Source organism: Notechis scutatus, chromosome 4, assembly GCF_049901735.1.
Source record: "Notechis scutatus isolate UNSWTSFEM ecotype Mainland chromosome 4, rNotScu1.2, whole genome shotgun sequence".
In the NCBI taxonomy this organism is placed as follows: Eukaryota; Metazoa; Chordata; class Lepidosauria; order Squamata; family Elapidae; genus Notechis; species Notechis scutatus.
Window position 1 is genome coordinate 95,357,940 of NC_142012.1, and position 10,935 is coordinate 95,368,874.

General features: G+C 45.0%; 1 protein-coding gene across 1 annotated transcript; it reads right to left on the reverse strand.

Annotated features, from left to right (window-relative positions):
* Positions 1-2,833: 2,833 nt before the first annotated feature.
* Positions 2,834-9,076, reverse strand: DKK1 (dickkopf Wnt signaling pathway inhibitor 1). The gene is made up of 4 exons (XM_087965869.1): positions 8,649-9,076; positions 8,340-8,517; positions 5,788-5,919; positions 2,834-3,443 (listed from the first exon to the last, which is right to left on the reverse strand). Exons 1-4 carry the CDS (start codon positions 8,886-8,888, stop codon positions 3,193-3,195), a joined length of 801 nt encoding a protein of 266 aa, XP_087821995.1. The 5' UTR covers positions 8,889-9,076; the 3' UTR covers positions 2,834-3,192.
* Positions 9,077-10,935: the final 1,859 nt, after the last annotated feature.

Below are 10,935 nucleotides of genomic sequence, written 5' to 3' on the forward strand. Positions count from 1 at the left end.
TTGTTGGGGGAAATATGTTGACTCTGTAAACCACTTTAAAAGGGTTGTAAAGCACTGTAAAGTGGTACATAAGTAAGTGCTATCCCTATTTATGGATACTGAGCCTTTTTCTTCCTTTTTTTCTCCTGGCCTTTAACCCCTGATAATAAAATCCTCTGCATACAAGCCTTAGGTTAAGGCAAAGGTTCTCCTCGCACATACATGCTAGTCGTTTCCGGCTCTAGGGGGCAGTGCTCATCTCCATTACAAAGCTGAAGAGTCAGCGCCACCCAAACACGTCTCTGTGGTCATGTGGCCAACATGACTAAATGCCAAAGGCGCACAGAACGCTGTTACCATCCCACCAAAGTGGTCCCTATTTTTCTACTTGCATTTTCAAACTGCTAGGTTGGCAGAAGCTGGGACAAGTAACAGGAGCTCACTCCATTACAAAGTGCTAGGGATTTGAACTTCTGAACTGCCGACCTTTCTGATCGATCAGCTCAGTGTCTTAGTCACTGAGCCACCACATTAAGCCTTAGGTTAATTGCTTTCGGAGAGCCTCAGTTCCCACTCTCCTAAGGAGACCCTGATCAGAAACATTGCCAGGCAAGGAGGAGAAAAGAGGATGTGGTTAGAAAAGGCATCATTTAATCGCCTATCTTCCTTCTTAAGGATCCCCTTTGGAGTGGAATCTGTTCCTCTTGCAACTAGCGAATTTCCTGTTTCCTTTTCTCTGTTGTGTCTTCCTGACATCCAAGCTACAGAGATGAATGAGGATGGGATCTGCAACTTCCTGGGATGGACAGAGGCCTGCGAAGGGAGGAGCGATTATGAGCTCCCCCCACCCTTGAAATGTTTAGCTCCCCTCCATTAGAAGAAGTGATAATAACGGCGTTTCCTGTGCTTTGATATCATGCTGACAGGATCTGCATAAAGCACTGTAGCTCAGTGAATGAGATAAAAGTAAGACTGGAGAGAGAAACACGCAGATCTGCTTGTGCGCCAGTTGCCAAAGAAAACACATAGATCACAACGGCAAATCTTTTAGCTTAAATTCTTGAAAGATTGGGGAAAGGATTGAATGCTATAATAAAGCTAGCCAGCTGACTTCTTAAAAATAGCATATATAGGCCGCCCCGATGTGTCATGACTCCATACAAATCCTTGAGGTGCCACATTCGAGACCAGTTTGTGGTGATCTGTGATATATTTCAGTTGCTGTCTTTTGACAGAAATGCGTAGACAGATAAACGTACATAACACAGTTCATAATGATCAAAGCACAATGATGCTTTAGAGCCATGATGGCGAACCTATGGCACACATGCCAGAGGTGGTACGCATATTCCTCTCAGTGGACATGCACGGCATCACCAGCTACTCTGGCGTGGTTTCTGGTGTGCACATGAATGCCGGCCAGCTGATCTCCAAAAACTGGCCGTTTTCCGGGCTGTTTTCCAGGAATTTTCCAGCTGTTTTCCGGGCCATTTTTGGTCTGAAAAATGGCCCAAAATGGCCCCCAAAATGGCAAAAAACAGGCTATTTTCCAGGCCATCTTCAGGCCAAAAATGGTCCAGAAAATGGCCAAATACAGCAAAAAAAAACAACAGGCCATTTTTTGGGCCATTGTCAGGTCAAAAATGGCCCAAAAATGGCCTTAGGCAGCCTGAAAAGGGCCCCCAAAATGCCCAAAAAACAGGCATGTGGCCAACTGGGCTTCAGTTTTCTGTCACTCTGTCACGCACACATGCATGGGCATGCACGCACATTCCAATTTGGGCACTCTGTGCTAAAAGGTTCACCATCACTATCCTAGAGAATACACCTCACCCTTCCTCAAAGAACACTCGTAAATTGTCCGACAATTTAATCTTAGAAACTTTTGACAAACATCAGAACTTGGCTGAATTTCAAGTCTTGTTTGATTTTCTAAAATGGCCTATTTAGGAGGCAGGTGAATCCCAGCTGTTTTCAGGAGCACTAAATATTGCTTTGGGGTTACTTTGACTGAAGGTGAATCTATTTGTAAAATTTTTAAAAAAAGAGCTTTTCTATCAGGTTGAGATTTGTATCTATTTATAGTACTTACATTCCAATACAAAGATACGGTAAATTATGTGCCAGAATTGGAAAAATTATGCCAATTTATCCCCAGTCCTAGAGGGGATTTTTTTTTTTTTTGAGAGCAAAGAATTGCACATAAAATTCTCTTCATATACAGGCCAGTAGACATCAGTAATCGGTCACTTGTCCCAATGAAGGCAAAATCAGTGAAATAACTTCGAAGGTCAACTTTCCTTGCAACAGGCTACAAAAGGCAGTAAGTTACAATGCTCAGGATTTGCATTCGTGTGGTTATTAGCCAACTGGTGAAATCTACTATTTCATTTTTCATAGAAGCTTAGCTTGCACAAACTTTAATACAAAGTCTTCAGGCTACAGCCCAATAGTTTTTTAGCTGCAGTAAAGGGTATGGGGTTTTAGATTTTGTCTGCCTTATCACATGTCACAACTCCTCTGCCATTTGTCAAAACGAATGGCCCAGTTCCACCACTGTGCAAAACCAGGGTTCTTTTTTAACATGATTTATTATGTGTAAACCACCATTGCCTTAAGTCGTGCTAATACAAAGGCACCACATCTTTACATAATATGCAAACTGGAATATTAAGTCTTTTCAGGCCAGGTATTGCTTGCCGATTTACAAGACTCCAACACCACACATCTCCAGTCTAAGTTAACCCGACTTTCGGAATTGTGTTGAATTGTTGAGCTCCCATATTGCACACTGGAGTCAATTAAGTTAAATCAATGAAGCCTTTCCTAATCAAACATAAGATCACCAGGTAAGGCATATTAAAAAGATTTTATTAAACTTGCCAAACAATTCTCACGTTCAATATAATAAAACCAGTGTGTATAACGCATGTCAGAATAGACACCATGCGGCACTTTGGGGAAAATTAAAATTCCATACAGTGTACAGTTAAGTGCCACACCCAAGAATTTACAGACACAGTAATTTACTGCAATTAGTCACTTGAAAAATAGTTTCTGAAAGAAACATGCCTTGTACTCCATTTGCCGAGAGGGGAAAATGCCAGAGGACTTTGGGGTAAACTCTGAAAAAATAATGTCAGTCCTTTAAGGTTTCTTTCTGTAACGAGAGTCCCCCCCGAGTCCATCAGGATTAGAAGAAAGCAAACGCTGCTAATGTCTCTGACAAGTATGTAATCTTGAAGAACTGCTAATAGTGTGGTCTTTTTGCAGCCGGCAGGTCAGTCCATCCCCACAGTAACACCGCTGGAAGAGTTCTAAACCATGGGAGCCTTTTTTGTGGTGCTTTGTGCACACCTGACCTTCCTTAAGGACAGGTTTGCAAATCTTGGACCAGAAGTGACGGGCGCAACAGAGTCCTTCAGCGCAGTCCGAAGAGCGGAGACATGCAGCACCTTCTTGGCCTAAGGAGAGAGAGAGAGAGAGAGAGTTGAGAATACAGAAGAGTCATTCACAGACCCATTTTGTACTGAGGTAATTTGAAAAGCTTCTCTAACTTGATGTGGAATGAGACAACTCATCACAGCCAACTCACTGCGGGACACCCAAAGGTGCTTTTTTTTTTTTCTTCCAAAGAGGCAAATTGACTTTCTGGTTTTTCTTTGAGAAGATATTTTTCTTCTCCTCCAAGAAGCTTCTTCAGCTCTGGCGATATTTATTTTAATGTTTAGTCATTCACATTTACTTCTGTCCCTTCTTTTTTCAACCTTGTTTTAATGGTTCTATTCTGCCATTTCTTTGATAATTAGTGTAACTTTTGTCTCACAGTGAGTTGTCCTAAGACAAGCTGGCTGTGGTGAGTTGTGCATGGCGAATTGTCATAGACCCAACCTGATGCTCTTCCCGTTGCCATCCCAGCAGCCTAGCAAGGAAGGGCAACACACTTGGGAAGCACAAAGATGGAGAGCTAATCTAATAGATTTGGCTTCATTTGAGAGGAATTGAGTTGCTACTATTGGCATCTACTATTGGCATCAACCACAAGGGGGAAATAACTAGTGTGCCTGCTGTACATACTGCCACAGGTGATCAAACTAGATGTACCTGTAACACCCTTTGGTCCTGTGCCAAATACTTAAGCTCTCCCAGCAAACAGGAGTAGGCCTCTGCAAGCGATGTAAGCAAACAAGCAAGATCATATTCTTTAGCTAACGGTATTACGAGAAGTGATCTACTCCGTGGTGGCGCAGTGGTTAGAATGCAGTACTGCAGGCTAACTCACTACTCAGGAGTTTGATTCTGAGCGGCTCAAGGTTGACTCAGCCTTCCATCCTTCCAAGGTCAGTAAAATGAGGACCCAAAATTGTTGGGGGCAATATGTGGACTCTGTAAACTGCTTAGAGAGGGCTGTAAAGCACCGTGAAGCAGTATGTAAGTCCAAGTGCCATTGCTATTCATACTAAATTGTTCACTGCAAGGAACAATTAGAACATTGGAAAAGCATCCCATAGAGCTATGCAAATAAAATGCTGACAAAAGCAAAGAGACATTAAAAACTAACCCAAATAACTAAAGCTCACCTAAGTGTAGGAGTTTGAAGAGAAGACTAAAAAGCATATCCACAGAATTCTTAAAAAGTCTTTCTATCAGTACAGGTAGCCCTTGATTTGCAATAGTTTGTTCAGTGACCATTCGAAGTTACAGCACTGGGAAAAAAGTGACTTTTTTTTTTCACACTTAGGACCACTGCAACATCCATGTGCTCACCTGATCAACATTCAGATGCTTGGCAAGTGATTCATATTTATAAAGGTTGCAGTCACATGATCACCTTTTGCAACCTTCTGACTAGCAAAGTCAATGGGGAAGCAAGATTTGCTTTAAAATGTGTTGCTAACTCAACTACTGCAGTGATTTTACTTACCAAACATGAAAAGAAAGGTCCTAAAATGGCACAAAGCTCATTTGTCTCACCTAGCAACATAAATTTTGGGCTCAATTGTGGTTAAGTCAAGGAGTACCTGTATTACTTTCCCCCTCTAACACAGGGGGTCTCCAGCCTTGGCAACTTTAAGCCTGGAGGACTTCAACTCCCAGAATTCCCCAGCCAGCTTTGCAGGTTGGAGACCCCTGCTCTAACAGCTGGTGTCTTATGTACTCCAAGTTCACTTGCATCAACCCAAAATCAAGCACAGCAATGGTCTCTCAGCAGTGAAATAAACATGTACATGCTTTCGTTGTATCCCACAAATTCTGCAAAGATGTGTGATATTTTGTATTGTCTTTAAAAAATAGTTCTAATTCTTTTATTACTCGTCCAGTATATCCCTTTTCTTTTCAGAATTTGTGGGTCTGGCGCTTGCACAATGTTGGAAAGGGGACTTCTTGCCAACAGAGAGTTTAATAATCCAAAAAATCTATGATTGCGCTGAAATGGATAAACTTACTCTAAAATTAAAGGAAAAGGAAGACTCTAATATACAGTGTGGGAAAACTGGTACAAATGGATAAATGACAGAAATAAGCAAACAAATAAATAAGGAATAGTCTAAAAAGATAAATGTATGAGAATAACCAGAAATATGAAATATGTATTAGAATAATAAAGAGGTAAGCACCATCAAAATAATTTGTAATGTTTATGTTTTTGATACTATTTTCCATTTTAACGAGTTGTATTGTTTTTTTTGTATATATTCTTTGTTTAATAAAGGTTTTTTAAAAAATTTTTTAAAAAAAGAAAAAGAAATAAACATTACAATTGTTTATTCTTTTCTGGATTTCAGAGCAGTGCATTATTGGCCTTACCTTTTATGTGGTACATTTGGGATGAAGTCGTGGTCCTTTTCAGATGGGAGTCCAAAGTACCATGGTCAAAATTTTCTATGATGATGTCTTCAAACCTTCCAGGGTGAAAAAGGTCAAATTCTACACACATTCCTGATGAGGAAGGAAAACAATCATGAACACCAGTCAACTTCCCAAGAATTAAAAAAAATGCTAATATTCTAGACATTGGCTATTCAGATGCTAGAGGACTGCAGATTAACCACTGAGGCAGAAACTATCTATTGATCACAGAGAAGATTCATTCGGAATCCAAACCATGTAAATAAACATATGACTTGGTGCAGATCTCTTTTTGGTTAGGTTTTCTGTTAATATAGGAATTTCCTTTAGCATTGGAGCCTGAATGAGTAGCAGCAAAGAATGTATCCAAGCACTAATGTTATCTTCTCATTAGATCCTTTCGAAGCTGGACTTGAGATAATATGGATAGCCTTAGAAAAAGAGTCTAGCTTAATAATATGTTGCAGGGAAAATATCCAGGTTCTCTTTGGAGATTTATTAAATTTGAACAGCCCATGCTGAAAAAAAAGAGGCTAGTTAAGATATTTTTTGGCTACTTGGCTCATGCAGAAAAAAAGAGATTATTGAACTGTATGCATTAATCCGTCTGCAGGGACATTTAATGTTTGCTTCTTTAAAAAGCCATTCCTAAACAAGGCAAAATAACATGCCTTGTTCCTTGCATAACCCCATTCCAGAATATGGAATATACACCTTATATGTAAAGAGAAGCAACCTGGAATTCAGGACAAACTTCCTAACAGTGAGGACAATTAACCAGTGGAACAGCTTGCCTCCAGAAGTTGCAGGGGCTTCATCAGTGGAAGTTTTTAGGACAGACAGCCACTTGTCTGAAAGGGTATAGGCCAGGGTGTCCTGCTTGAGCAAGGGGTTGGACTCCAAGGTCCCTTCCAGCTCTACTCTGATCAAATAGATTCCCCTTATTCCAAAAGTAAGGATGCTTAGAGTTTACAACCTAATCCCTTTTGGGTTTGGCCAATTATCCCTTGGCCTTAAACATAACAAATACACAAAACTCTTCACGAATGGAGGACAGAGGGAGCCTTTACTACAAATTCTATGGGACTACTACTCAAGCCACTATGGGCGACCTCAAAAAATACCAAACCCTGCTAGGTTAGAACCTGAGTTCAAGACTCCTCCCTCACCCCACACGAGTGCAAAACAGGCTGGGAATCCCAGAAGAACGACTGGCAAGTCTGTTCCATCATGGGAGGTGCTACCAAGCACTACGACTTGGAGGTGTCCAGGTGAGGCCTGAGAGATGAGCAAACTTGAGGGAAACGATCTCCACCCCCCTCCAGCGCCCACAAAAAGCCTTCTCAAAAGAACCAAAGACAATCCTTTGGGCCAGGGGTCTCCAACCTTGGCAACTTTAAGACTTGTGGACTTCAACTGCTACCCTCAAAACAACGCTATAGAGCACTGCACACCAGAACAATTAAAACCAAGTGCAGTTTTTTCCCCAAATGCCATTACTCTGCTAAACAAATAGTTCTGTCAACACTGTCCAACTATTTACAAAGTCTACATTATTATTATTAACCTTATCACTCCCCATCCCATCCCATCCCACTTGTGACTGTATGACTGTAACTTTGTCACTTGTATCCTTATGATTTATATGGACTGTTTCCTAGCATGATTTGATTGCTTATTGTACCCTATGACCAGAGGTGGTATTCAGCAGGTTCTGACAGGTTCTAGAGAACCTGTAGCAGAAATTTTGAGTAGTTTGGAGAACTGGCAAATACTGACTGGCCCCTCCCCCATCTCTTCTGTGCCTCCTGTGTCCCAGCTGATGGGCTGGGTCTTCTTTTGCCATTCAGTTTTGTGTACACCAGAGTGGTATTCAGCAGGTTCTGACCAGTTCTGGAGAACCATTAGTGGAAATTTTTGAGTAGTTTGGAGAACTGGCAAATACCACCTCTATGGGAACCCCACCCCCCTCTGCTTTCCGAGTCCCAGCTGATTGGCTGGGCATTTTTTTTTTTGTCCTGCACAGGAGAATGGAGCTGGAAAGCAGGTTAGTGGGGTGGGGAGGGAATGGAGATTTGCAGTAACCTTCCCCTGCCACACCCACCAAGCCACACTCACAGGTAGTAAAAAAAATTGAATCCCACTACTGCCTATGACTATTATTAAGTGTTGTACCAGATGATTCTTGGGGAATGTATCTTTTCTTTTATGTACACTGAGAGCATTTACACCAAACACAAATTCCTTGTGTGTCCAACCACACTCGACCAATAAAAGAATTCTATTCTATTCAACTCCCAGAATTCCTCACCCATCAAAGCCCGCTGAGGAATTCTGGGAGTCCTAAGTCCACAAATCTTAAAAGTTGTCAAGGTTGGAGACCCCTGCTTCGGACGGACGGCTGGGGAATTTCCTTTCCCAGACGGACTTTTTTTTTTTAAAGAAAAAAAAAGTTTCTACGATAGGCTCCGCGCTTGCTCCCCCCTTCCTCGGACCTCTAGAAGACGCACCGTTGTTGCAAAAGTTGCCCGAGCAGCACATGGCGTCGCGGAAACAGCGCTTGCGGCGTTTGCGGCAGGTCAGACAAACCAACCCTCCTCCTCCTCCTCCTCCGGAGATGCCCCCCCGGGCAGGGGTGGAGCAAAACTCTTCGGCGTTGCAATCCTCGTCCGCGTCACACAAGGCGAGCTGCGGGGGGGCAAGAAGAAGCGGAGGGGCAGGTGAGACCCAAGCCAAGGGTGACCCCCCACGGGCCATTGCCTCCCTCTTTCCCCCCAAACAAGCCGGTTTCCCCACACACACACCTCCGCTGCCCTTACCTTCTGCGAATCGCCGGCGCGGCTTTTATTGCTTCCGTCGTACATTGCCCCGCTCCCGCCGCTAAGCGAGGAGCCACCGGCCGGCGGGTTCTTGATGGAGTTGGAGGCCAGCGCGTTGGCATGGAAAGGGACGCCGGCGGCGGCGGCGGCAGCGGGGGTGCCAAACCAGGCGGAGAAGCAGAGCGCCGCGGCCACGGCCGTCCACGCCCGGCAGGCTCCACGCCCACGCAGCGCCAGCATCTTCGCCAGGCGAGCCGACCGAAGCAACCTTGGAGTAGAAGTAGGAGTAGGCAGGCAGGCGGTGCGCGATTCTTTTTCCCCTCCCCGGAGTATCCTTTTCAGGGACTCTGCAACGAAGTGTAGACTCGCCGCTTGGTGCCTTTGGCGCTGCTTTTATAGGCTCCACGCCTTTCGGATTCCCGCCTCTCCAAGGGAGGGGAGGAGGGTGGAGGAGGGCGCGCAGGGTAAGCAAGGGTGGGGTTATAAAACGTGAGGAAGCGGGGAGGTTTTGGAAAGGTTGGAGGCATCTGCGCCAAGTCACGGGCTCATTCTCCATCTGCATTGAAATTAAGACCCAGGCCAACTCTTTTGAAGACAGCAAAGCCCACATTTTGGACAGAGGAAGGGGGGGGGTCGCTGGTTTGAAAGAGGGGTGAAAGAGGCCGTGTAGGTCAGAATGGACCAGCCCTCTCTCAACAGAGAATAGCCAGAGGATACGACACCCTTTATCTCCTCCAATCTCCAACCCTTTCAACAGTTCTAAGAAGGCTCCGCACCATGTGCTTCCCCCTCAGGTGATCCTGAGGTAAATCTCTAGGCGGCCTTAACGAAGGCGGCCTTAACGACACCCCCCGCCCCCCAAAAAGGATGCAAATGTCCAGTTGTCTGCAAGGAGTATCAACCCTTCAGTTCCCCACCATCCAGTCAGAGCTGAAGGAAGCTCCTTGGATGAGAAGCGAAACGTCTTAAAAGAAAGAAAAAATCAAGAAAGGCCAGTTGTTGCCCAAAGCACTTTGGGGACCGGCTCTTTGGGCCTTCAAGATGGGGGAGGGGCAGGAATGTTTATTTATTGACAAATGGTTTTCCAAACCGTTGGCCACGATTGCATTATCACCATCCTCATCACACGTGGTTTCCGTGGGAAAGGAGCCCCCGCTTCGATTTCCCCCCACTCGCATTTAGGGGCGGCTCTGTCCTACCCGCTGTTGCTTCAGTCGCCCCCACAGGAAGGGACTCGGAGAACCGAAGCAAAAGCCCTTCTGCCTCCTTCTCTTTGGCCACCAATCGTGGTCGGAGTCCTCTAGGATGGGGGAGAACCAGGCGCCTATAAGGCGTTAAAAGAGGAGACACGAGGCTTTGGGGGGGGGGTTTCAGGCGGATCTTTGGCCTTTGCCATTCATGCAGTTCCGTCCTAAAGTGGGTTTATGCCAAAATTGAAGCCGGTTCAATAAAAGGGTAATTAATCTCGCCCCCCAAGCCTGGATAGATCTGCTCTCGGAAGAGCCTAAAGGGGTTTGAATGGGCTCCGTTACTGTATCTTTTACTCCATTAAAAAAAAAAAAGTTGGACGGGCTCTCCGTACTATATTGCATTGGGTGGGGGGGAGGAAACGCAGCATAAACACCTTTGACAAGACAATCTGTAGGTTTGTGGATTGCGGCTCTTAAAAGTCTTCAGGCGGGGAGACTCAAAGCCCCCTCCCCGTTTTCCCGGCTTTCTTTTTAAAACCTCTATTTTTAGTTGCAGAATGTCGTCGTCGAAACGGGGCTGTGAATGGGTAACAGCTGGGTGCTTTGCATGGATCCGCCTGGTTTCCAACCGAGGCCTCCGACGTCCTCCCCCCCCCCCCCAAAGGGGCGCGATTTCCAATAACCCCAAGAAGGGAACTGGCTGGCAGGGGCGGCATGTCTTAAATAATGGCTTTTTGAGGCTCTGGCTTCGGAGGAAAGGCGAGAGACCGCCGTTTGGCAATCGCCGGTTAAAAGAAAGGGGCGAGCGGCTCTTTGGGATTTTGCAAAAGGGACGGAGGCGCGCGGTTTAACTTCTCTTGCTCGTCTCTCTCTCTCTGAACTTTTGGGTTAATTTTCCAGCCTCCTCGGAAGGGGGTTTGAATTGGGCAGCGCTGGTTGAACCACCCAGGGGAAGAGATCAAAAGCCCAAGACGAAGCTCTGAGCCAAATCCTCGTCGCCCTTTCAAAGCCTTCTCCGAACAGATGGCTTGATGGGCTGAGGTCGATAAGAAGTCCTTTCTTGATCCTCAACCTCGGTTGGAGTTGTTAATTGAGCC

Coding starts and splice junctions, on each gene's coding strand:
- DKK1 (XM_087965869.1), bottom strand. CDS start 8,888: ATGCTGGCGCTGCGTGGGCGTGGAGCCTGCCGGGCGTGGACGGCCGTG. Junction 5,920..8,339: donor GGGCAACTTTTGCAACAACG/GTGCGTCTTCTA, acceptor CTTCCTCATCAG/GAATGTGTGTAGAATTTGAC. Junction 3,444..5,787: donor CCAAATGTACCACATAAAAG/GTAAGGCCAATA, acceptor CTCTCTCCTTAG/GCCAAGAAGGTGCTGCATGT.